The sequence below is a fragment of the Cebus imitator genome, unplaced genomic scaffold (assembly GCF_001604975.1).
Source record: "Cebus imitator isolate Cc_AM_T3 unplaced genomic scaffold, Cebus_imitator-1.0 Scaffold13, whole genome shotgun sequence".
Classification (NCBI taxonomy): Eukaryota; Metazoa; Chordata; class Mammalia; order Primates; family Cebidae; genus Cebus; species Cebus imitator.
The window spans coordinates 5,353,047-5,380,422 of record NW_016107328.1 but is presented as its reverse complement, the minus strand read 5'-3'; the positions used below and the strand labels follow the sequence as shown (position 1 = coordinate 5,380,422).

Below are 27,376 nucleotides of genomic sequence, written 5' to 3'. Positions count from 1 at the left end.
TGCAGGTGCTAAATATACAGAGGGCTAGTGGCTGCCCTACTGGACAGAGTAGAGTTTTTCTGACTTCTAGCCCAGTGTCTTTCTGCTCTGCTGAATTGCAAAAATATACAGAGTGGGAGTGGAACATCTCATCCTAATGGAGCAATAGTGGCATGTCATTTAGGTTCCTGGCAGGACATAGCTGGCACCTCAAAAGGGATGATGAAAGAGAGTTATTGAAAAATTGAGGTACTCAACAATGGATGGTAAAGCACCCCAAGGTTAGGAAGGGCAGGCAGCTACAAACTTTACTCTAAGTGAGGGCTGCCTGATAGAAACTGTGGCTTTTAGTAGATAAATGCAGCCAATGTAAATCCACATCCCGGCAGGGTAGGAGATGGGAAGATAAGTGGATTGATGGCTCTGTCCTCCCATGCTCTAGCTCATATCCAGTGCCCCCCATGGCTGAACCCAACCAGAAACCAGAGGACAATGAGCGTGTTGATGAGATCCATAAATGCCACACTCCAGGGGCAGGGAGAATGGCAGAGAAGCAGAGAGGGATGGAGACAGCTGGGGAATGACCAGAAGGAATCCAAGCCGTAGATGTGTGGGGCATCTTTGCTGGCTGTGTGGAGTGTTGGAGTATAAAGTGAAAGGTAGTAAGTGACATGATTGGAATATCAGGCTGGAGCCAGGTGGTGAATGGGCTGTGATGCAGAGTAAATGAAATTGGGTGTGTTCCATGGGCAGTAGCAATCCTGGGGCTTTAGTGTGAGGTCTTATTTAATCCAAATTGGGCACTAAGAAGATGATCCTGACAGGTGTAATACTCTGTGCTGGGGTTTTGAGATGTGAATTAGTCACACACCTCCCTTCTCAAATGAACCAACTGAGAAATAGATGCGGAGGCAGACAGGAATCGACCAAATCCTATCAGTCAGTCAAAGCAGCCACTTTATTACTGGCAAAGGAATGAGGAACTTGGCTGCAAAGGAAGCAGACAGCAGCTTCCTATTTTTTCTTTCTGCTCCGTAGCCACAGTTCCCCAGCCAGAGGCAGAGTAGGCGGTTACTGTGGGCTCAGTGCATCATTGGAATCCCTGTAGGGAGAACAGCAGCCTGAATGTCTGGGCTTCCTATGTGGGGGCAGGTAGGGACAGCAGCCTCCACAGGTGGGCTCCCTGTGACGGGGAGAGGAGGCCGCGCGGGTGGGCTCCCCTGTGAGGAGGAGAGGAGGCTGCATGAGTGTGCTCCCTATGGGGTATACTCCCTGTGGGAAGGAACCACATTCTTACCCCACAGAAAGTTCTGGAGAATGTATATACAATGACTTCTAACATATGAATCCTCCTCTCTGTAAAAGAGAAACCAGTGGATTCCCGCCTCACCCCGTCAACGTCAGATAGGGAGGGACAAGAACAGGTGAGAGAAAGCAGTGGCTTTGGCTTCATGCCCCACAGAGCTCAATACATTTGTTTAGTTTTTTTTTTAATTTTTTTTTATTTCATAGATCATAAGGAAAACAGAGAGAAGGCAAATAGATTTACTTTTCAAGAAGAATGTTAAGGTGAGTGACTACAGGTGGCTAGATCAGTATACACTGGTTAGTAACTGGTTAATACCAATTAGAAAACTGTTTTGTGAGAGGACTTAAACCAGGCAGTACTAGTAAAGGAAATATAGGAAAAATTTGTGCATATATGGTGAAGATAGATAACACCCACAGGGTTTGGGACCACGGTTGATGTGAGTGGATTAAGTATAGGGTGTATCACAGAGAAAGAGAAGTACTTTTTGAGGGAAAGGAGGATCATGAACAGGCCAAGCCAGTGATACCTGTGGGACATGCTGATGAGACTATCGAGCAGGTGCTGGTGGTGGGCATCTGGAGCTCAGAAAAGAATGTGATGTTAGAAATACTGATGTGGAAACAATATGAAGTGATGGTTGAAGTCCTGAAACATCACTGAAAGAGAACCAAAAGATGAACAAAAAAGAAGAGGTCAAGGAGAGGCCCTTGAAGGATGCCTACATTTAAGGGCTTGGAGGAGCCAGAGGGATATGTGAAGGAAACAGAAATCTGAAAGATGGGAAAGAAAATAAGCACACCATAGTAAAATTAAGAGAGGAGAGTGTCTCAAGGAAAGGGTGTTGAGGGGTGACTCAGCAATGATACGAGAGGCAAAAATAAGACAAGCATATAGCAAAACATAGAAAGAGATTATAATTCCATACAGAAATGTATGAATGAAACTCTCATGGAGGTTACCACTGGGGGGATAAGAGAGGGTCTTTGTGGAATAGTGACATTTGAACTGAGTTTTGAAGGATGGATAAAGTGCGCGGATGAAACGAACGTTACACCAGGTAGGGAAAAAGGTATAAACAAAGGCATGAGAGTAGAAGGTAAGAAGAATGTGTAGGAAACAGTGAGTATTTCAGTATTTCAGAATAGTGAATAGGAAAGATGTTGATAACAGATAGGGCTGACCACAATGGGTGGTCAGTGGGTGGCTTTGAATGTAAGGAATGGAGAATACCAGACAATGACTCGAAGGAAGAGGCCTTTGGAGTATAATGAAAAGACCCATTATCGAGTTGCAGCAGAAAGAATAAAGATTCTAAGTTCTACCACTTTCAGGTCAACCTTGATTCTCTGAATGAATTAACAATGACAAAGCTCTACTGTACTAATGAATGTTATTTTTAACTTTAAAAAGTCCCCAAGATGTTAAAAGGCACCAACATGAATCAAACGAATCAAGTCAGAACTCAGTGGAAAACCCAGCTTTCTCAATCTACTGTCCGAACCATCAGTTTACACCAATATTGTCTAATAAAGATATTTAACAGAATTCCTTTAATACAGCTAAAACATCTGCTGCATTTAAAAATAATCTTCCTGCTGCTGCAACATATGGTATCATCAGAAATTTTATTCCAGTGGCCCCAGAGCTTCTGAGACACCTCGAAATGCCATGATTACCATAAGGAGGTTTATACAATTCTCCAAGCTGAAAGAAAAACAATTAATTCATTTTAATATTTTAAATAAATATGGGCCATGTGCATCATTTGGGAGAAGAAGCAGGATTATGAAAACTACAATAATTAGAATTTAACTCCCTAAAGAAAGATGCTTCAAGATGTAGCTTCCAGATGGAAAATTCCCCTAGCAAGTCTGCTTAAGATGTATGCTCAGCCTGTTCCAGTCTCTCCTGAATCGGGTAAAAGTGCTCTTCCTACTAAGTTTTTAATGGAGATCACAATGGGCACAGGTATCTTTATTTTTACACAAAGGAGTCACAATATTCATGTAGGTAGAAGTGAAGCTAGGAGCCAATGTTTGAATTTAATATAATTAGTTAAATAAATATTACTCAGAAGATCCTACACTTCAGCCACTATACTAGATAAAAACCAGATAATCAGTTGAATTATATAGAGTGGCTGCCTTTAACTCATCTTGAGAGGTTGTGGAGACAGAGAAACACAGATGAGTATATGTCATAAAGTAGGACACATTCTTTAATAGACTTAACTATCATGGCATGCCACAGCACAAGAAAACCATTTCAACTCTACCTGGGAGGCAAACGCAAGCCTCATGGAGAAAGGGATGCTGAGGCAGAAGACTAGAGATGCATTAGGAGGGAGGTGGATTTTCCAGAACTATTAATAAATGGCACAGGGTGGTGAAATAGCAGTTTGGGGAAAGAGACTTGCAATGACTGAGACCTAGAGTGGCATGCTGTATTAGAGAACTGTCAAGAATTTCTTCACTTTGTGTACATAGCACTTTGAATAATGCCTGGCACATAGTTAACACTCAAGAAAAGTATGTTATTGAATGGAAAGCATTAATGTCCCACTTAAGAGGTTCACAGTTTGCTGCAGGATGTCGGAGAAAACTTAGTACCTGGCATTGCTGTTCTTTAATAGGTCATACGTATCTTGTTATCAGTATCTTTGCTAATTTCTTTCTTCCTTCTCTTCTAATAATTAACGTTCTACTCATCTTCCAGATACAATTCAGAGTAGACTAAGTCTTATTTGTCTCTGCATCTACAGCATGAATGGGTGATAGATGAATAAATGAATGAATGATCATGGGAATTCTCATAAATCCTTGCAACAAACTACATTCTCTCTTCCTTCAAGATTTTTGCATGTGTTCTTTGCTTTTTATGGTGTACTCTTTGCTGCTTCTCCATTGAGCTAAATCCTATTCACATGTCAGCTCAGGCAATATATTTTTTAGATAGTCTTCCACAAGCCTCCAGGTTAGGTTTGACCCATACACTATTGCCATACGTATCTGCATAGTCATCCATCTTCTTCTACACCTGGCAAACTCTTTAAGGCCAGGAACTAATTGCTAGTCAGCATTATATTCCCAATGCTCAGCAGAGCCCCTGACACATAATAGACCCTCCATAAATAAATTAATTCATGGTTGAGCAAATTAAGTGATTAAAATTTTTTTTTGTATCCTACCATGAGATAAAAATCATGAGTGCTTGAAAAATCCCACAAAACCTGGTCATTTCTATGAAATATAACCTATTTGATTCTTCATTTATAATTTCAAAAAAGTTGCCATCAATCTTATTTAGGATCATTATCCAAGGAAAAGGTATATGCTGTTACTTAGGTTCTTGCAGTGTCTCCTTCACAGGATATAGAATTTTTTAACAGTTATGGTGTTATAATTAGTTCTGATAAGAGGTAAATGGGAATTCATTTGTCAATGACACGTGATATTTAAAAAGATATGTATGGGACCTAATAATGATTCTGGTTGCTATGCACTTAAGGAGAGCCATCATCCTGATTTACCTCCATATAAATAACCCTAAGTTATTTCAACTGAGCCAAGTCAATCCATAATATATTTTCACATGAGTCCTCTTGGGACTGAACTATGTTGACTGACTGATGTAAATCATTACACTCAATAATGCTAAAGAAACTCTTCACTGACTTGCAAGGGCATCTCACACAAAGTAATTCTAACCACTAAGGAGACTTTTCAGGAAGGATGTTATTATTCCCACACCATAGATGTGGAAACTAAGACTCAGGGCTTGCTCAAGCTCACTAAAATAGTAAGTAAGCAAAAATTATCAATCCAGGGCAATTTCATTTGAAATCCTATGTCTTCTCTGCCAGACTACACTGCCCATTTATTACCAAGGAAGTTCTCAAGGATAATGGAAAACTGAAGCAGAGATCAAATGCCAGTGGAAAGTAACTTTAGCACTGATGATGTAGAGTCAGCTATCTCAGGCAATACCCTTGGGTATATAAAGGGTGGTCAACATGCCACAAATATTTTATTATAGTTGTGAACATAGGACTAAAAGAAGCCTCTACAATATTTTACTTAATCCTAGGAATAAAGAACCTTCCACAAAAGATAGTCTTTTCTTGTATTTTATCCAAGAAATCAATGAAACTGACTTATATGTTTGTATTGCTTTCTACATAGTATCTCATTTGAAACAAATGTAATGTAGAAGAGAAAGATATTGCCCCATGTATAAAGAAGGAACCTACATGGAGAGTTAAATAGTTTAGGTGGCCCAACTAAGAAGTAATAAGAACCATGACACAAGCCCTAGTGATCGCTTCATTACATTCTAGTTATCGCTTTCTCTTACCTCTAAATATTATATTTTCTTCTTCCTTCTCCCAACTTTAAAAAGAAGATTAGGGAGAATGGTTAATGATTCCTCCACAATTTTAGATGATTAGATCATAGTGATACCAAGATACCCAACTTGAAGGATGGGAAAAGAAGCAAAAAGTCTTATGCAGATGGTAAGGCAATGTTTTTTTAGTATCTCCAGTATATCATAAACACTAAATAAAAGCCATCCCAGACAACTCACGCACAATTTCAGCTCTTGTTGTGGTAAAGCATTAAGAACAGTTGAATAAATTATTAACATGGCAGCATTCTCTGAATTGGCACAGATCCCATGGAAAGAGTGACATGCCAGTCTGGCAACTGATCTCTTTTGCACAGAAACATAATACAATAGTCCTGGGAGATACTCATGTTTATTGTACAAGGTATTTTTTTCTTAAAGTTATTTTTCTTAATTATTCCATGGCTATTCAGAGAAACTACTATGAGATTCCAGAATTATTTTAGGCAATAACTTAGAAATTCCTTCTTCTGAATCCTGTAAACGCAAAGTAAGGTCTGAAAACTCGGTATTTTCCCCTGTGCCCTGGGAACAGCAGATGGCAGTGGGAGTTGAGTCCTGGCAGGTGTGCCTTACCTGTCTGCCTCATCCATTATCGCACAGACCTGGCTTCACTCATTTTAAAGATCCATGACTTCCTGGTGATTTGATGCAAATTAATCGTGGAGAAAATGTTGAGTCTTTCTCTGCTACTTTCTTTATAATTTTACAAGCTATTATTGCCTAAAGTCTTAAATGATAAATGCTCTGTATTACAAATAATAAGACAACTTTAAGAAAAAGGACCTAGTTAAAAATAGAGATAAGGGTCTAGTATTATAGAAATAATATATCTAGAAGCATAAAATTCCCAGCAGAATATAAACTTGGGATGCTAAAAGTTGATGCTAAAACCAATTTTCAACACATTCCAGATACTTCTCTTGGAAAATTGTTTTCAGAACCGAAGACATCCATGGATTTAAAATATATAAACAACTTTAATAGGGACAAATCTTTATTCTTTGAAACTAAATTTAATTTTGGAGAAATATATTATTTGAGGCCAAAGCTACTTTTAAGTTCCTATTACATCCACCTGATCAGGATGTCCAAAAAAATTCTTCTAACCTCTCCAAATTGGAACTAATTATTGCCCCCCACAATCCACCTTGCTTCTCCTCCTGTATCCCTTATTCTGGTGTTGGATTTATGTCCACAGGATTTTTTCATGTACATCTCTTTTAAAAGTTAGGTTGTGATATTAGAGACTAGACATGTGTAAAGGTTCTTCTATGCACTTACTCTGACCTGAATTGCTAGACAGTAAAAAAATTTATCTGAAATAACACATTTACAGTTTAAAAGAAAGAGGGTCAAAGATGAGTATGCTAATGACTTTGAGGAACCATGACCTTGTTCACAAACATAGATGTCAGTGAAAGGGGCCAGAAAATAAATTTATGACTGTAATAACTTTATTTATTATGGGGAACGATGAATTGAGTGTGGAGAATAAGACCAATCCATTTTGACCTGCAAGTCTAATGCAACTATTTCAGACTCTGGAATCCCGTGACATAAACTTTAAGAGAACACTTGCAAGTCAGGACGTGTTTGGGAGTAAAACAGTAGCTCCATATAATTTAGAGACGGGCTAACTAAAACATTCAGCCTTTTCATTTGGTACCTGTCTTTGGTTCTCTGTCTCTAGGCGCAGCCTGGCCTCCACACACCTCCGAGTCTCCAGGAAAGCTTGGCGCTGGGCCCGGTCTGACAGGTAACTGATGAAGATTCCAGCTGTGTTCATACACATGAATAACACTGCCTGGGCCACAACCTAAAACAAACACAGTCTGGTCAGGTGCTTAAAACAAAAGCTATTAGAAGCAGAAGCAACAATAAAAACATAAATACATATAAATTTCACAGGTAAATCCTAATGTAGTAATCCACATGTTTAATCACGTTTGGAGAGCTATGCCCTTCATTCAGATCTTGAGGCAAATGTCATCCCTTTGGAGAGGGCTCCCTTCGCCGCTTTCTCCAATTTAAGGCTTCTCCCCAGGTTTAGACTGGAGCCTTGATGGGAAATCTGCTGTGAAAAAGAGGGGATCTGGCTGGCTTCTTCACTCCACCTTATCTCTTTCCCCTTCACCAGCAAAAGCTTTTGGCCTTTTTAAGGGGCAGGTGAATCTGGTGGAAATAAAGAGAAGAAACTAAAAGAAAAAGAAAAGGAATCCACTGAATACCTTTGACTTTGAATACATTGACTACTCTATTTAAACTTTGGTGTTCTCAGGTCTTTGGTGTCAGGTTGATGCCAAAGCCGCTTTTAAATTCCTATAACACCCACCCAATCAGGATGTCCAAAAAATTCTTTTATCTTAACTTCTCCAAATTGGAACTCATTATTTCCCCTCACATTCCTACTTGCTTTTCCTACTGTATCCCTTATTATGGTGTTGACATCATGTCCATAGGATTTCTTTTTGTGTGTACATCTCTTCTAAATATCAGGTTGTGGTATTAGAGACTAGACATGTGTAAGATTCTTCTATGAAAGAAGTGAACTACATAGTATGAATACCTTTATTTTTATGGCTTTAGCCTGAGAACAGGTCACAGCTCGTGCTATGTGTGGTAGCTATAACTCAAATAGAAAACTCAGGTGGCTTAAAGAAGCAAAGAACAGAGTTCCAGACCACTGTAGCTTCTGGAAAGTGGGAGGAAAATTCCAAAAAGAAAAGAACCCAGTGAAGGGAAACCTAAAATTGTTTTATAATCTCTTATCTGAACCACATATGCATAGGGAGGACAGTAAGCAATTGAGTTAAGATAAAATGACTGAACTGATATTTGAACTGCAGTCCAAAAGACAAAGGCTTTCTTTTGATTTCAATGAAGTTAATTACCTGCTAAAGTAAAAGAGAACAAAACAAAAATCACCACTTCCAGGGGAATGTAAGAGAATTCAGTATTAACTATATAGCATTCACAATGCCCACAACATAGCACAGAATTATGTGACATAAAAAGAAACGTTAAAATGTGACTCAATCTCAAGAGAAAAGATAGTCAACATATATCTAATCTGACCCAGATGTTGGAATCAGCGGGCCGAGATTATAGCAGTTCTTACAATTTTGCTCAGTGATATTCTAGCAGTGAATGAAATTCACTGAAAGTAAATATTCTAGCAGTGAATAAAAAGATAAGAAATAAGAAAATAAATAGAAACTACAAAAAAGGAAAATTTCAGAAATGAAAAACAAAATACCTGAAACAACTTGTTATTGATAGCAGAATGTAGATGACAGAAGAGTCAGTAAATCTGAAAATATGCCAATAGAATATACCCAGTTTGAAAAATATATATTAATAAATATATATATAAATAAATATATAAAATATAAAATATATATATTAGTATTAATATATATAGCATTTATTAATATGTATAAATTAATAAATAAATGTATATTTTACATATATATATATATTTTTGAGATGGAGTCTCACTCTATAGCCCAGGCTGGAGTGCAGTAGTTTAATACTGATTCACTGCAACCTCTGCCTTCTGAGTTCAAGTGATTCTACTGCCTCAGCCTCCAGAGTAGCTGGGACTACAGGTGCATACCATCACACCCAGCTAATTTTTGTATTTTTAGTAGAGACAGGGTTCACTATGTTGGCCAGGCTAGGTCTCAAACTCCTGACTCAAACTCCTGACCACAAATGATCCATCTGCCTTGGCCTCCCAAAGTGTTGGGATTATAGGTATGAGCAACTGTGCCTGGCCTATATAAAAATATTTTGAGGCAAGGTCTCACTCTATCACCCAGGTAGGAGTGCAGTGGCATGATCTTGGCTCACTGCAACCTCTGCTTCCCAGGTGTGCACCACCACACCTGGCCAATTTTTGCATTTTTAGTAGAGATAGTTTTTTCCTGTGTTGGCCAGGCTGGTCTCAAAGTCCTGACCTCAAGTGGTCCTCCTACCTTGCCTCCCAAAGTGCTGGGATTACATGTGTGAGCCACTATGTCCAGCCAAAAAATTTTTTTAAATGATTTATAAAATGGTTCTAGTAGTTTATGTGACAACATTGAAAGGCAAAACATATGTATAATTGGATTCTCAGAAGGAAAGGAAAGAGAGAATGGGGCTAAACTAATTTGTTTAAAGAAATAAGCCAATTTTATAAATTTTATAAAGATACATATTTACAGGTTCAATAATCTCAGCAAACTCTACATAGGATAAATGTGAACAAAACTATATCTGGGAATATCATAATCAAAATGCTAAAAACCAAAGAAAATCTTGAAAACAGAGAAAAATGTTACATATAGGGGATGTATTATTCTTTAGTTATGATAAAGATTTTCAGATTAGATAAAAAGAAATATTCTATGTCTTATTTATAACATATAGTCATAAAATATGTTGATATAAAAGTTTAGAAGTCAAAACAAAATAAGGCTGGCTTTGTTGTATAAATATCAGACTAAAGATAACTTTTTGAAAAAGGCATTACTGAGATAATTACTACACAATAATAAAGGGTTCAATACACAAGAAATACATAAAAATTCGGAACATGGACACATTTAATAGCATAGCCTCAAAATATACACTCCAAAATATGATAAAAGTCTATGTATTTATAAGTCTGTAGTCACAGTGGTCTCTTTTAACACAATTTTCAGCAGTTTATATATCAAACAGATTAAAAAGTCAGCAAAGATAGAGATAATTTGAATAGCCCATATGATTGATTAACAACCTTGAAATGAAACATTGGTATGGTTTGGCTGTGTCCACACCCAAATTTCATCTTGCATTGTAGCTCCCATAATTTTCAGGCATTGTGGGAGGGACTCAGCAGGAGAAAATTAAATCATGAGGATGGTTTCCCCCATACTGTTCTCATGGTAGTGAAAAGTCTCACGAGATCTGGTTGTTTTATAAGAGGTTGCTTCTTTCACTTGACTCTCATTCTTTCTTGCCTGCCACCATGTAAGATGTGCCTTTCTCCTTTTGCCATGATTGTGAGGTCTCCCCAGCACGTGGAACTGTCAGTCTATTAAATCTCTTTTTCTTTATAAATTACCCAGTCTCAGGTATGTCTTTCTCAGAGGCATGGAAACAGACCAATACAAACATGCTATTCAATAATTAGATAGTAGAAATTCTTTTTGGCACATATTTATTTTGAAAACCAGGTTTCATCTCCTGTTACAATGTTTCAAAGAAACCCTTCAGGATCTTGACCCCATTTGTTTAAAATGTTCACTGAAAGCTCTGCCCTTGTCTGCAGCTTATTTGGGCACACAGATTTTAGCACCCATCAAGTAGAAAGTTTGACCAACTTTCATTGTTCAGTCAGAATTGTGTAAGCTGAACTAATTAAGATGTCAATGATATGGGCTATTGTTTCTAGCATTAATAGTTAATTAGGACATGGGTACAATTAACTTTTTCTTCACAGATTGATGTGGATTTTCTGCCCTGTGGGCTTTACGAATTCAACATCATCTCATTCTTTCTTAAAATGAGTGGCCCATTTGTAAACTGATTTCTCTGGGGCATTCTTTCTATGAACTTTTGTAAAGCACCAATGATTTCACAATTCTTTCACAAAAGCTTCCCCATAAATTTGATGTTTGTCCTTACTTCAATTTTAGCAGAATTCATGTTGCTGTAATAGGGGCTCTTTTGTAACTGATATCTTATGCTTTTTAGTATCTTGAATTGAATCCTGCTCAGACACGTTGCAATGTTTGTATCAGTTTGTTTTGGTGCAAAAGGTTTTGAAATTAATACTATCTTACCATAAATTCATCATTTAAATCCAGCTAAATAAACAACTGCGAGCAATCAATGGTCCTGTGGAGTCAGGTGGGCATGAACTTTTTGAAAATCCCTCAGATTGTTTAGTTTGACTTCAGTTGTTCATAAATTTTATATCATTGGAATTATCCTTTTTTACTAAACATTATTTTCTTTATTCATTTTGAGGCATTCATTGATAGTTCCTTTATTTTTACTGCTAAGTAGTATTTAATACACCACAAAACATTTATCTGTTCACTACTCGTGGACATTCTGATTATTTCCACTCCCAGGCTCTTGTGGAAAATGCTGCTCTGAACATTTTGGGTATGTTCCTGAGGCACACGTGCAAAGGCGACTCTGGGGTGTGGAGTGGGAGAACTCAGTGCTAACCCAATGGATACAGAATGGTCTCCCATTATGATTTTAATATCAACTTCCCAGATTACTAACATTTTATGCTGGCTAGGTTGTGGGGGAAAGAGTCATTCTCATACCTAGTTGGTGAATGTGTAAATTTGGCAATATCTATAAAAATGGACAATATTTATACTCATGCGTTCAGGTACTCTAATTCTGTAGTCTTATTTCATAAATATGACCACCCATGTGCAAAGATCAAAGGATATAATAACATTGTTTACAATAATAAATAATTAGAAATAACTTAAAAGGCCTTAAACAGAGGATTGGTCATATCATAAATCCATACAGTTGAAAATTGGGTGAGGGAGAAGGAAAGAACTAACATCTGCTATCATTTTTAAATGCACAGACACACTCAGTAAGTTATTAGGTAATTCTGGGGACAGAAACTGAAGCCTGAGGTTTTAGTCTCCACCTTTTTGGTTTTTGTATATGTGCATGTAGTGTACCTATTATATTATAATATATTAAACAGAGAACTACATAAATTATATATATAATTTGTAGATAAACTTATTGTTAAAAAGTGTAAAATGCAAACTCCTCATCGTTACAATAAGGATCTTTTGATAGTCTTCAAGGCCGTTTTGTACTATCTTTATTTCTTCACTTATTCATTTTGTTCTAACCAAATGATTTCTGTTACTTTCTGTTTCTTCATTAGGTTTTTACCATTTCTGGGACATTCAAATGTTGTTTCCTCTTCTTCAAACAGTACTCTCTATACTTGCCTTGCTGATTCCTCTTATCCTTCTGTTTTTGGCTTTATTATAGTTTTCTCAGATAGACACTCCCTGATCACTATATCAAAGTAGGATTTCCCTGCTATACTTTATTCCTGCACCCTGTGAATTTATCACAAATTGTAACTACATATTTATTTGTTTGCTTGGTTAGTTGATGCCTATCTGCCACACTGGATTGTGAGTTCTAGTGATACAGAGATGATGTTTGTTTTAGCCACTAATAGACAACTAGCATCCAGCACAGTAAATGATGCTCACCATAGTGTCAATTAATTGTTGAGCACTTAATAAGTTCCAGATGTTTGATGAATGAATAAATGAATGAATGGCAAGCTTTCCTATGTACCAGTAATCATAATTTATAAAATATACCAGAACAATGATCTTACAATAGTGTTGGTAAAACACCAAAACTATTCTTAAACTACAATACTAACAAATGCAAGAGAGCTAGAAAGAACAAAAGTATATGACTTTACAAAAGATAAAGAAAGGAGGTATTTCTGTAAAAAATAATATCATTAACTATGTTAGTAGTTATATTTATAAATAACTATATATATGACTCAAGATGCTTTACAGCTTTAATATTATTACCATCAAAATCCCATATGGAATTTCTATTTGGAACTTGAAAGACAATTTAAAAGTATATCTGACAGAATACATGAGTTAGAGTACCAAAGAAATTTTTAGCAAAAGAGATTAGAGTGGGGTCTTGACCAACCAGAGGGTAATGTGTACTATAATGCTATGATAATTAAAACTGTCACACCAGAAAAAACCACAACTGCAAATTTAATGGAATAAAGTAGAGTATATGGTATACAAATATTCAATAAAAATCATAACAAGCCTGTACATGACACATGTAGCCCCAGGATCAAAGGTTTAATGGGAAAGAAAATTTTCCCAAAAAGGATAATTGGTTAACTACAGGGAAAAAAGTGGACTGATAGTCACCTCACACTCTATGCAAAGATAAATGCCAAAGGATTAGAGCTAAATGTGGAAATGAGACTATAGAAAGAGGAAAAGAAAATAAAGGGGAATACTGCTCTAACCTAATCAGAAAAATGTGAGCAAAGTCTCAAAGATAACTGGTTCTTATTAACAAAACCAATCTGATACCTTGATGATATGAAAAAACTTTACAATAATATTTATGAGGAGAAAATTGGCAACATGTTGCAAAATTTAACTTATTTCTTTTGACCCACTGACCCAACGTCTAGAAACCTGTCCTTAGGAGATCATCAGACAGAACATTAGAAATTTCTGTTAGGGAATATTCATTGTAGCTTTATTCATGAAAAAATTATAAATGGAAACTGCATATTTTTAACAGTAAGGGAGATGGCTGAATAAATTGTGGTCTGTGTAAATAAAAGAATATAAAATTGCATTTAAAAGTACTTAATGATGGCCGGGCATGGTGGCCCACACCTATAATCCCAACACTTTGGGAGGCCAAGGCAGGCAGACCGTGAGGTCAGGAGTTCGAGATCAGCCTGTCCAATATGGTGAAACCCCATTTCTACTAAAAATGCAAAAAAATTAGCTGGTTGTAATGGCATGCACCTGTAGTCCCAGCTACTTAAAAGGCTGAGACCAGAGAATCTCTTGAACCCAGGAGGCGGAGATTGCAGTGAGCTGAGATCACGCCACTGCACTCCAGCCTGGGTGACAGAGCAAGACTCCATCTCAAAAATAAAAAATATACTTAATGACATTAGCAAATCTCTGATGAATTAGGTAAAATGTAATATTTTAAACTGCACTTAACATACAAACCTATAAATTTAGTGTGATCCTAACGCTTAAAATAAGAAGAAATATATATATGTATTACATATGTAAATAAAAAGAAATACATGTTCGCACACACACTTGTGTAAATGTGTGTGTGCCTATGTGTGTATTGAAATAGGAAGAATAAGTTATTCAAATAACTTACTTGTGGAGATCTAACAAGGCAGTACAAACCCATAAGGTGTCAAGATCTACACTTAGACAGGTGACCCTAGCATTTGGAACTTCCTCATTCCTGAGGGCATTTGTAGACTCCAAAAGAGGACTGAGAATCTGAGAAACAGAGCAGGATGTTCAAAACTCATGCAGCCAGTAGAACAAATCCTGACGTCTGGGACCAGTGGAAAAGAAAAGAATGCAGAACACACCCTTGATCTTGGCCAGTAATGGACCTCACAAATAACTTTAAAAATAAGTGTATATGTTTTAGTATCAAGTGATTATCAAAAAATGCCTAAACTGCTCAAGTATTACTAATTTTAGTAAACGTTTTGAAGGAAATACCACTCCATTGCGGCAGTAGTAGATTTGTAGTTCCATGAAGGGTTACGTGCATTTGGAGATGACCATTTCAGATTGGTTGCGCTTTGTAATCTCTCCAACCTATGGCTCTACCTAGATCCCTCGTGTCTTACCATATCTGTAAACCATCTCTGACCCAGAGTTGATGTGCTAGGTGTGAGACATTTGAGAAATATTTATTAATCATTTTTTCTCTGCCCTTACACATTTGTAAACTATATTTGAGAAGCCTTCCTAATCCCTCACTTCTATTTATTAAGCCATTTGAAATTATTTGTGGAATGAGTTCTATGTGTCAGGCACAGTTTTATAAACTGGCAGTGTACAAAGAAGATAATGTCCTGCTGTCATTCTAGTGGTGGGAGATAGGCAATAAACAAGTAAACCAAGGAATATCTAACACATGGTGGTGGTGGTAATGTGCGAGTGTGAGAATGCCATGAAGGATAATACAGCAGCATAAGGAGGATGGGAAGTGATGGCACAGAGGTAAGATCAGTAACGCAAAGGGAGTTCAGAGAAGGCCTCTCTGATAAGAAACCATTTGAGCAATGACCTGAAGCAAGTGAGGGAATCATCCTCATTTGGGAAGAGCATTCCAGGCACAGAAAAGTTCCAAGGCTCTGAGGCAAGAGAGGCAAGAACCCACTCCAGCCCAGCATGAGGCCCACTGTGGCTGAAGCAGAGAGCCTTGTGTGAGCCTGGGGGCAAGCTGTCAGAGGCAGACTCTGACAGGTCTCAAAGGGCCAGGCCATGGAGGGTTTCGAAGCCCTGGTAACAGTATTAGCTTTTCTCTCCATGGGATGGGAAGGCCCTGCAAAGTTCTTAACACTGGGAAACATGACCTACCGTCCACATTTCAAGGGTCACTGTGGCTACCGTGAAGAAAACAGATGGTAGCATAGCAAGGACAGTCAGGGAGACAAGTTAGAGGCCTCTTCCAAAAGTCTCCTTGAAAAGAGATTTTGGCTTGGACCACAGCGGTAATTATGCAGGTGATGATAATACGGCCACACCCCGAATATATTCCAAGGGAAGAGACAACAGGATTTGATGATGGATTTTTTTCTGTGGAATACATAGAAAAGAGAAGAGACAAAGATGGTTTCCAGCAAGTTCTAGTTAAAAAATACAGATCCTTTGGCCCTACTCAGACCTACTGAATACAAGTATCCATGGATGTGGTCTCGGGGAACTTTGTTTTTAGGAAGCTCCCAAGGTGATCTGCTGCAGTGGGTACACAGGCTGGCACGAGGAAACCTCCACTTTATATCAATGACCTGATGATCATGTATAACACTGAACTTGGATCTCCTTTTTATATGTCTGTCAACCTTCCACATTCTGAACTCCCCCAGGGCAGAGCCGTGTCCACTGTCTGTATCTCCTAGTACACGGCCCAGCATCCCAGTGCTTCATATACTTGCTGAATCTAACTAAGTTGACACAATGACATGAGTGAATTCTAATTGCCCACCTCTTTGGTCCAGTTTTGTGATAGTCGAGGAGGAAAGTTGTTACTTTGAGGCGAGAAGTGTTCTATGAATCCTTCCGAAATAGGAAGACTCCCTCCTCACTTTCTCCCTCTCACTCCCCCACCTCCAGGAGTGGAAAGAGCCTCCATGAAGCTGGGGTGATAGACACAGTGTGGGCACTGCTATTTGATGCCAGAAAGTTCAAAGTTGTAGAGACTCACTGAGCCAGCTTCCCCATTGATATAGGATTTGTGTTTTAAGGGTCTACTTCCCTAGAGTGGAGGTGGGAAATGGGGATAGCTCCCTGGGGGAGCCCTGAGGGGCCCCTCCTCTTCGCTCTGCACTCACTGTGTGTTTTCTGGTACCACAGGAACATGCACTATATTTTCTTCGTAGCACACTTTGTACAAGGAACATCCCCACAGTCTGCAGTCCAAGCTGTTGAAGGCTAAAAGAGGCTTGCTCTATTCAGAGCAGAGAAAAGGTACTTCTACTTATTTCTGGGTCTCCCTGAAGCATCCACTGAAGTATGATTGTGTGTGTGGAAAGATCAGCTCTGGGAAAGTGACCACTGGGTTTGTGCCTTGAGTTCATTTTCTTTTAAACATTTAGACAGGAAATAAAGGAATGATGTGTTGCAATCCAGGACTGACTGATTTCCATTTGGATATTTTTCAATACTTTCTTTTGTGGGTCTTTTACCCTGGTTTGTCTTTAGGACTGATGTTTCATCATAAATTTTGGAGGATGTTAAAACTGAAACTGGGAGACTAAATAATAACCAGTATAACTTACTTTAATCGAGTTCATATTAAGTGTGGAACACTTTACAAAGTGCCTTTCATATATGTTCTTATTTAATTTCAGTGAGGAAGGAGCTATTTTTTTTTTTTTTTTTTTTTACATATGAGGGAGCTTGGGATCAGAGAAGTTAAGTAACACGTCTAAAGTTAAACAGCTCCAAAATGGTAGCCCTGGGAATTGAGTACAGGAGGGTGGGGTCTAAGAAAGAGCTGGCTAGGATCTGAAAACCTTTGATATTCTGAGAAAACAAAGCCCAATCAGGAGACAGGCGTATAATTTAGTAATAAATACTGAACAATGCATTAAGCAGGTTGAATATTTTGCCACAATGTATTGAGCATATACGAAAAATGTAGGTAAAGGTCTCGTATATGCAGGTAAATAAGCCTGGCTGGGGAAGTGTTGACATCATTCTATAACAGATAGCTAGCATTTGTTGAGCAGAGCACTTAATATGTGCCAGAAATCATTCAACATACCTTGCAAATTTTAATTCATTGAGTCTTCACAATAGCTCAATATGGTAGACACTATAAGACAAGCATTTTGTACACACAGAAGCTGAAGCTTGAAGTTCAGTCATTTGCTTGAGATAATAATTGGTGCAAGTGGTAAGGCTGAGGTGTGAACCCTGGTAATGGGAGCCAGAGCCTGAACTATAACAGCTGTGGTCGCCAACCCCATGCCTGAGTCTCTGCTGGACTAACAGAGACAGTTTACTCCATCAACACCCTAGAATTTGGCCATTTTTACAGATCAGTTCTTGAGTCTGGTAAAGGGGAAAGAGCCCTGGGAAGGAGATGTGTGTTGTCTGCAGGCCTTTTCAGCACAGACCAGAAGACAAGGTTGGCTTCCAGGTAGCTCTAGGAAATAAAAGAGAGCCACCTAAGACTTGGAGAGGGTCTTAAAAATCATCTTAACTGAATCAGCAACCAACAGAGTGGGAAAAAAATTTTTGCAATCTACTCATCTGTCAAAGGGCTAGTAGCATCTACAAAGAACTAAAACAGGTTTACAAGAAAAAACAAACCCATTCAACAGTGGGCTAAGGATATGAACAGACACTTTTCAAAAAAAGACATATATGAGGTCAACAAACATATAAAAAATGCTCATCATCACTGGTCATTACACAAATGCAAATCAAAACCACATTGAGATACAATCTCACACCAGTTAGAATGGCGATCATTAAAAAATCTAGAGACAACAAATGCTGGAGAGGATGTGGAGAAATAGGAACACTTTTACACGTTTGTGGGAGTGTAAATTAGTTCAACCGTTGTGGAAGACAGTGTGGCGATTCCTTATGGACCTAGAAATAGAAATTCCATTTGGTCCAGCAATCCCATTACTGGATATATAGCCAAAGGATAATAAATCGTTCTACTATAAGGACAAGTGCACACGAATGTTTGTTGCGGCACTGTTTACAATAGCAAAGACCTGGAATCAACCCAAATGCCCATCCATGATAGACTGGACAAAGAAAATGTGGCACATATCACCATGGAATAATATGCAGCCATGAAAAACAATGAGTTCGTGTTCTTTGTAGGGACATGGATGAATCTGGAAACCATCATTCTCAACAAACTAATGCAAGAACAGAAAATCAAACACCGCATGTTCTCACTCATAGGCAGGTGTTGAACAGTGAGAACACATGGACACAGGGAAGGGAGCAACACGCACTGGGATCTGTTGGGAGGGGATGGGGGAGGGACAGTGGAGCGTGGGGAGGTTGGGGAGAGGTAACATGGGGAGAAATGCCAGATATAGGTGACAGGGGGATGGAGGCAGCAAACCACCTTGCCATGTATGGACCAATGCAACAATCTTGCATGATCTACACATGTACCCCAGAACCTAAAGTACAAAAAAAAAAATTAATTGATTCAATTAAGATGTTTATGGATGATTTCACTGTGGACTAGGTCCTGTTTCTGTCTAGGGTCTGTTTGTCTATCCCTTCCCTCACAAAGGTGTTCTCAGGCCCATCACCTTATCTCCATCTATAAATTGCAAAGCTAAGGCCCTGAGAGTAACTTTCCCAAACCTAAGTAGCTTAGGAAATTCTGGACCGGTGATTGTCACCTGAGCTATTCTGCCCCAAAATATGAGGATGGGGAGTGAGTGAGAAAATCTGGAAGGAGATTGAATGCTTTCCAAAGCTCTCTGGGGTGTCTGGAGTCCACAGGAGGTGGGGTCCTGAGAGAGTGGGTGAGGCAGCTTCCCACCAGAAGTCTTTGCACCTCCCAGATGCTGGAGCTTTTGTAATCTGAGACCTGGGTTTGCATCCCTCAGCTCCACCACTTGCTAGGCATGAGAGTTTAGGCAAGTCCTTTTATGTCTCGATGAGCCTCAACTTTTTCATTTGACCAATGGGAATAAACCCTTGCCTAACAGAAGTGAGGTTAGTACTAAATATGTGTGTATATATATCTCTATCTCTCTGTCTAATATATACATATACTACATATTCAAATATTATATATGCATTATATGCATACTGTGTATGAATGTGTCTAGCAGATAACAAATGCCCAATAAACATTAGATATATCTTGAAATATGAGGCCATCTCTTTTTCCAAAGTCTAGTTTATGGTATAATTTTTTTCTATTTTATTTCTGTATAAATGATGCATCATGGATGTTCTTCCTCCAGATTAGGAAATATCACAAAGGACCATGAAGTATTAAAGTCTTCTCTATTTATGGTGCTTTACAAAGAACATTTATGTCCATTATTTACTATACAGGGAAGAGTAGAGGTGGAATGCTTAGGAATCAGACAGTGGCCTTCAGCTGTGTTGCTGCCATTTACCCCCGGGGGAATGTAGAATGTCATTATCTTCACTAGGAGAGTGGATGCTAAAAGTGTGATTTGCTGTGCTATGTGCAGAGCTTAGCAGTTTAGCCCAGTGGCTAAGAATCTGGGCTTCTAATAATGCCATTTACTTGCTATGTACATTTGACTCAGTCAACTTTTTTGGTCCTCAGATTTTCTTACCTGGAAAACAGGAATACCTTCCTCAAAATATTGGATAATCGATGAAACTAGCAAGAGGCCTGTAACACAATCATTACTCAATATGTATTGATTGTGGTTGCAGTTATTGTGATTATTGTTTTCATTGTCTCTATGTCACTACGGTGAGCTATTGAAGGGATTTAGCAGGTAAGTGACTTGGTCGGGTTCGTGTTATAGTAAGGCCACTTGAGATACAGTGCGAGGAATAGTTATTGCGCAGGTTAAACTTTTGTTTTTGTTTTTATTTTTTGTTTTGAGATGAAGTTTTGCTCTTGTTGCCCAAGCTGGAGTGCAGTAGCACGATCTCGGCTCTCTACAACCTCCACTTCCCAGGTTCAAGCAATTCTCCTGCCTCAGCCTCCTGAGCTCCTGAGCCATTGCACCTGGTCGTGCAGGTTAAACTCTTTAAGGATTCAGTGAAGAAAGGGATAAGAGATGAAGAAAATTCATAGGAGTAGCTGCAGAGACAAGGGGAAGGACAAAAATTCTCTGCCAACATCCTCTGCCAGGGTCATGGGTTCTTCCCACAGCTGTCGGCTCTGTGTCCATGCTTCCTGCCTGCCCTTTATAAATAGTACACATCAAATTGGAAAAAGAATTATAAATAGTACATCGTGAAGCTTAAAAAATAACATAGCAATAAAGTAATACACTTAAGTAAAAATCTAAGGAAAGGTAAAAAATGAGGCCTGCTGAACTCAGCTGGCATATAATAAAAAATTAAAACTGAATGATGAAAAACCTCTATTAACAACTTGAATACCAAGAATAATATCCCAAGAAATTGCAAAGTAAGAAGGAAAAAAGTAGTCATTTCAAATGATAACAAAAAGAAAGAATTTTGAAAAATAAAATGAAGAGAACAAGAACAGGGATACAAGTTTTTTTTAAAAAAAAATAAACTTAAAAAACTGAGGCTGGGTGCGGTGGCTCATGCCTGTAATCCCAGCACTTTGGGATGCCGAGGTGGGTGAATCGCCTGAGGTCAGGAGTTCAAGACCAGCTTGGTCAACATGGAGAAGCCCCGTCTCTACTAAAAATACAAAAATTAGCTGGACATGGTGGCAGGTGCCTGTAATCCCAGCTACTTGGGAGGCTGAGGCAGGAGAATTGCTTGAGCCCAGGAGGTGGAGGTTGCAGTGAGCTGAGATTGTGCCATTGCCCTCCAGCCTGGTGCAACAGGAGTGAAACTCCATCACACACACACACACACACACGACATTAAGGAATAAGTAAAAATGTTAAAGGCTAAAAATAAGAAGGCCTATAATTGAGAGAAAAAAATGAAAGAAGTGATTACAACATTTAGAAATAGACGAGGTTAAAAAATGATGAAGAAATTTTATAAATATGAGAAACATAAGAGGTGGTGGCCAAAATTTTAAAGATAAATTATGCTAATGCAAAGTAGTTTAAGATACCAACATATTCAAAATGTCTATTCACTGCATTCAGAGAAGTGGACAAAACAAGTAGCCATAATTATTCCAGGAGTGTTTTGTAGCCTCCCATAATTCTACCATTTAGAAATCCTGCCAACCTCTTCAGGAGGGGATTTCGGGAGAACCTCTCCTTACACACTCCAACTGTTTCTAGACCCTGTGCTTTAGCCTATACACATGCTATTTTATGGACAGTCCAATAGCAACCCTGCTTGGGCTTATAAGCTCCATTCCACAGAAAGGAAAGGCTTAGAGAAAGGAAAGGAAATAATTGACCAAGGTCACAGAGCTAGTAAGTGGTACTGTCTTGGTTTGATTGGGACACAGGGCTTTATTTTAAAACCAGGACAATTCTGGGAAGACCAGGAGGAACTTTTATCCATTCTTTCTCCTAGGGTCCACAGATTATGGGTGAGCTAAGAATAGTTATCACATTTTTAAAGAAGTGTGGAAGAAGGAGGAGGTGGAGGAGGAGAAGGGGAAGAGGAAGAGGAAGGGGAGAGAAATTAACTATGTGGTTGGCAAAGCCTAAAATATTTACTTATTTACTGCCTGGCTCTTTGCAAATAAAAACAAACAACAACAACAAAAACAAAAACTTATTGAGCCATTCCTCCCCCACCATGCTGAAGTAACTGCAGAGAAAAAAAATTTCCTTTTGATCTTCACAGCTATCTGGAAGGGGTGAGGGAAGATTTGTTAAGAGTGAAGTCCTTGAGCAGGTGAGAGGATGGATCTAGTCTAGTGTACCATGGAGGGATTAGGTTTACATGAGCAAAGAACAGGCAAAGTAGGTAGGTAAACAGCAGGGCATTTGCAGCAAGTCTGAACTTCATAGTGTAGCAGACAGGTTGCCTGTGACCTGCCTCCCAACACCCTCCCCAGCTTTATCTTTCTTTGTTCTGCCCCTGAAAGTCTCACGTGTACCTCCCATTCTCACTCCACCTCCCATGCTTTTTTGTTGAAGCCATTCATCTTTCTGTCATGCTCTTTCTGAAGCTTCCTCCTCATCTGTCTGACAATCATCTACTCAATTCATGGAGGTCAAGACTCATCCTGGCCAATCACTCTTTTCTTTCTTGATCTCTCGACCTGTACCCTGTACAAAAATCTACTATTGCCCTTACATGTTGGTGATCAGGCTCATCTATTATGAACTCTATTATCCCTAGTGCTTTGCACAGTGCTCGCATTTGTTCATCACAGTGCTGCTGCTTAGTCATCCATAGAGTCATCAAATATTTACTGAGTGCCTCCTATAGGTCAAGTGTGTGCTAGGGCTATACATATGTGGACCAAACAAACACAGGTCCTGACCTCTTGGAGCTTACAGACTAATAATATGCAGACCTTCCATGGGGGAGAGACTAAAGGGGTGTGAGCCAGGCAGCATTCTCTTAGGGGACTCTGCTAAAGCAGATTCTCATGGACACTCACAGCGAAGAAGGGGGAAGTGTACTTCTTCCCCTCTCAACTGGCTGGGATAATTCTGTGGTTTAGGGATTTCAGAGCTTGAGAGTCAGAATTTAACTCTAAAACCCCACCTCTGAGAGCCTCTGAGTCTATTTTAGTTTTTAACTCACTGGTGATCTATTATATACTATGTGCCAGACATGACCCGTGGCTCAGGGGATATAGAATAAGTCTCTGTTCCCTTAGATCTCATACTCCAGTGAACTTACTGTCTCTTCATATGTTAAATAATAAATAAATAAATAAATAAATAAATCCTTATGACCTAGAGTTACTGAGAACCTAAAATGAAGCAGCACTTGTCAAGTCATTATCAAAGGGATTGGAAATTAGTAGTCAGTGCATGAGGATTCTTCCTGGGTGGCTATAAAGGTTAAATGAGGCCATTGAAAGTGCTGTATACAAAGTCCTTACCATATGCTGATACACAGTAAATACCCCAAAATGGCAGCTGCTACTACCACTGTCCTCACACAGGCTGCCTCCACACTCAAGCACTGGGCAGAGACTGTGAAGGAGTCCTTGGGATTTAATGCTTTCCCTCTCCTCTCTGGTTCCCTCTTCTGACTCTTATTTCCTCCCTGTGCACTTCCTGGCTTCTAGTCACACAGGGTAACTTGGAGTTAGCTGGACCAACTTGGCTGGCTATTCTCCTTTGGCTCCTAAAAAGCTGCCCTGTGTGCACCACTCTTTGCCCTGAAAGGTTGATATCTCTGAACTGTGTCTATCAGATTTCTTCATATTCAGTTTCCATTTGGGTTTTGCCATGGCTAGTCGAAGTGGGAGACAGAAAAATCAGGAATGACAGAGTGAGATCTGAGGCAATTGCTCATCCGGCTGTGCTGGAGTTTGTGCAATTATTGCATTCCTCTACAGCAGAGGAGCTCTTGTGAGGCCCTGATGATACCATCCTTCCCCTTGCCCATTCAGGCCCATAGGAGTGGAAATAGCTTCCTTTGCAGCTAGTCTATGGGTGTTTCATCAAGGCTTATGGTTCCCTTAATCCCATCTCAAAACTTTGCTTTAGCTCACTTCATTTACTCCTTTGAATGTTTGTTTCCTGCTGGAACCGTGAATAATAGATGAACCACATCTTTGGTTCCCTTTTCTTTAAATGTCTCCATGCTCTCATTCCAAATTCTCTCTCTCTCTCTCTCTCTCTCTCACACACACACACACACAGACACACACACACACACACACACACACCCCTACTTCTTCAGCATGCTTCACAATGCACAAGAAGCAGCTTCTCTTTCCCTGAAAGCCCCCTATCTTTTAGGCTGTCCCCCTCTCACATTTCCTGCTGGCAAACTCTTACCGTACTGCCCTGTAGCTCCTGTCAGTTCCTGGGTCTTGTCTATGTGTTCCCGTAGGCAGGGGTTACTGCCATCCATTGATGTATTCTTGTACTTGACACACAGCAGTCATTCAGTAAATCTTTGTTGACAGGACACTCCTGTGGTTGTCTGTAGGAGCCGCTGGGAGATTTGGCAGGAGAGGCACTGACGAGGCACCAGTGACCTCTGTGTGCTGTGGCTCAAGGGAAAATCAAATGCCCTTATCAAAAGACTGATTTCCTGGGCAGTGGGGCTTTTTCAAGTTTATTTACTCTGGCAATGATGAGATTTTTCCCCATGACTTACTATCATTAAAAAAGGATCTGCTACCTAAAAAGTCTATCTAAACATGGCATGATTCTAGATTTTAGATTTTTTTCCATTTGTATATGGAACACGAAATCTTAGGAAGCTTACATTTTCGCAGTCACAATCCCTGGTGGCTTAGTGGATAGATCACTCCTTGGGTAACCATCAATGGTGGGCAACATTGCTGAAAAGGGAAGGAGTTGCAGGAAACACAAATAACAAGTGGTTCTCTCATCAGTCCTGTTTAGATCTCCATGAGAAATGTCAGAACTGAGGGTTTCCAAAAGACCTGTAATAATTTCCCCAGAAAGGCATGGGTGAGTGCCAAGGCCAGATGACAACCTTTCCATGGAGGCTTTGTGCTCAAACAGAGGATTTCAGTTTCTTGATGATACTAATCTTTTAGAACCATTCATGATTTATCTGCAATGGATATACAAGATTCTTTGCTTATTATACCAATGAAGAGAGGAAAAAGATATCATGTCCAGTGCAGATAAAATTCCAAATCAAGAGAAACCATATCTGGCAAACAGTAGGCACACAATAATGAATTAGGGTACAAACAGTAACAATAATAAAATATTTCATGCAGACATATTATAGTTATTAAATTAATTGATTAAACTCCTTTAGCTAAAAAAGCACATATTACTGAATTAGCTTTTGATGAATACTTATTACTCAGGGAGGAAATAAGAAGCCTATATGAACTATGTCAGGATTCCATGCATGGTATTTTTCAGGCAAAACCTGCAAGTACTAGATCTCCCAGACTTCCAGCACCATTTCTGAGGTGAAAGAGGCAGGTCCTATGTCCTTATTAGTGATCTCAAATGGGGGCTATTTTACCTGCCAGGAGACATTTGACAATGTTTGGAGACATTTTTGGCTGTCACATCTACAGAGGGCATGTGCTACTGGCATATATACTGGTAGAGGCCACAGAGGCTGCAAACATCCTATACTACACAAGGCATTCTTCCGTCCCCCAACAAAAAATTTTCTAGCTCTAAACATCAGTAGTTTGGAGACTGAGAAACCTCTTAGAGCTTAGCAGTCACCAGCACATAGTAGATGCCCAGTAAATTATTGCCAGATAAATGATAGGTGTGCAGCTTCATTTAAAAACTTGATTTGTTTGCAAAATATTGCAATTATCTTTCAAACATTTCCAAATTTCTAATCCTGCAATAGGGATTTATTTATTTTTGTTAATGTGACTTTAAAGCTATCCATTGAACCGTACACTGAGGGTACAAATATGATCATAATAGATTATCTCTTTGCCCTCAAGTAGTTCAAGTATGGTGAGGAAGACAGATAATTAGACATGCACTTACTGCATAGAGGAATGAGTATTAGGACAGAGGTACACTGAGACAATTGATACCTGTCATGTGTACAGCTGATTTTATTGAGGATATACTGTGTCATAGGCATTGCTACCCATTAAATTCACATAGTCAGCCAATGAGGTAGGTGCTATTATTATTATTAGGGTGATCATATAACTTGTTGTTCAATCAGAATGGTTTTGACAATGAAAAGGATTGTTTGTAGTAGTTCTGTCAGGGTTTTAACCTAACAGAGTTAGGTCTAAACCTACTTTTTAATAAAATAGATCTAAACCTCAGCTTTTCCTAAGAAAATAGGGATGTATGGTCAGCCTAATCCCCAGTTTATATGTGAGGATACTGAAGCAAATTCAGATTAAGTATCATGCTTCAGTTTACCCCTCCATACACATTTGGAGCCCAGGAAATCAGGTTTCAGAGACTTATATAATTTGGCTCTGTGTCCCCACCCAAATCCAACCTTGAATGGTAATAATCCCCATGTGTCAAGGGTGGGACCAGATGGAGGTAATTGAATCATGGGGACAGTTTCACCCATGGTGTTCTTGTGATAGTCAGTGAGTTCTCATGAGATCTGTTTTATAAGCATCTGGCATTTCCCCCACTGGCACTCGTTCTCTCTTCTGTTGCCCTGTGAAGAAGTGCCTTATACTATGATTGCAAGTTCTCCTCAGGCCTCCCTAGCCATGTAGAACTGTGAGTCAATTAAACCTCTTTTCTTTATAATTTACCCAGTCTTGGTGATTTCTTCATATTAGTGTGAGAACAGACTAATAAAATAAACTGGTACCAGGAGTGGGGTGCTGAAATAAGAATACTTGAAAATGTGGAAGTGACTTTGGAACTGGGTTACAGGCAGAGGTTGGAAAAGTTTGGAGGTCTCAGAAGAAGACAGGAAATTGTGAAAAAGTTTGGAACTTCCTAGACACTTGTTGAATGGCTTTGACCAACATTCTGTTAGTGATATGGACAATGAAGTCCAGGCTGAGATGGTCTCAGATGGAGGTGAGGGACTTCTTGGGAACTGAGCAATGGTGACTCTTGTTATGCTTTGGCAAAGAGATTGGCAGCATTTTTCCCTGCCCTAGAGATCCGTGGAACTTTGAACTTGAGAGAGATGATTT

At 39.1% G+C, this 27,376-nt stretch overlaps 1 protein-coding gene across 3 annotated transcripts in view; it reads right to left on the bottom strand.

The window, feature by feature from the left end:
* Positions 1 to 27,376, bottom strand: part of ADCY8 (adenylate cyclase 8) — a 268,034-nt gene that overhangs the window by 207,476 nt on the left and 33,182 nt on the right. For all 3 annotated transcript variants that reach the window (XM_017500373.2, XM_017500379.2, XM_017500387.2), the window contains exon 2: positions 7,365 to 7,514. In XM_017500373.2, the coding sequence (XP_017355862.1) occupies positions 7,365 to 7,514 (150 nt within the window). The remainder of the gene's footprint in view (positions 1 to 7,364; positions 7,515 to 27,376) is intronic.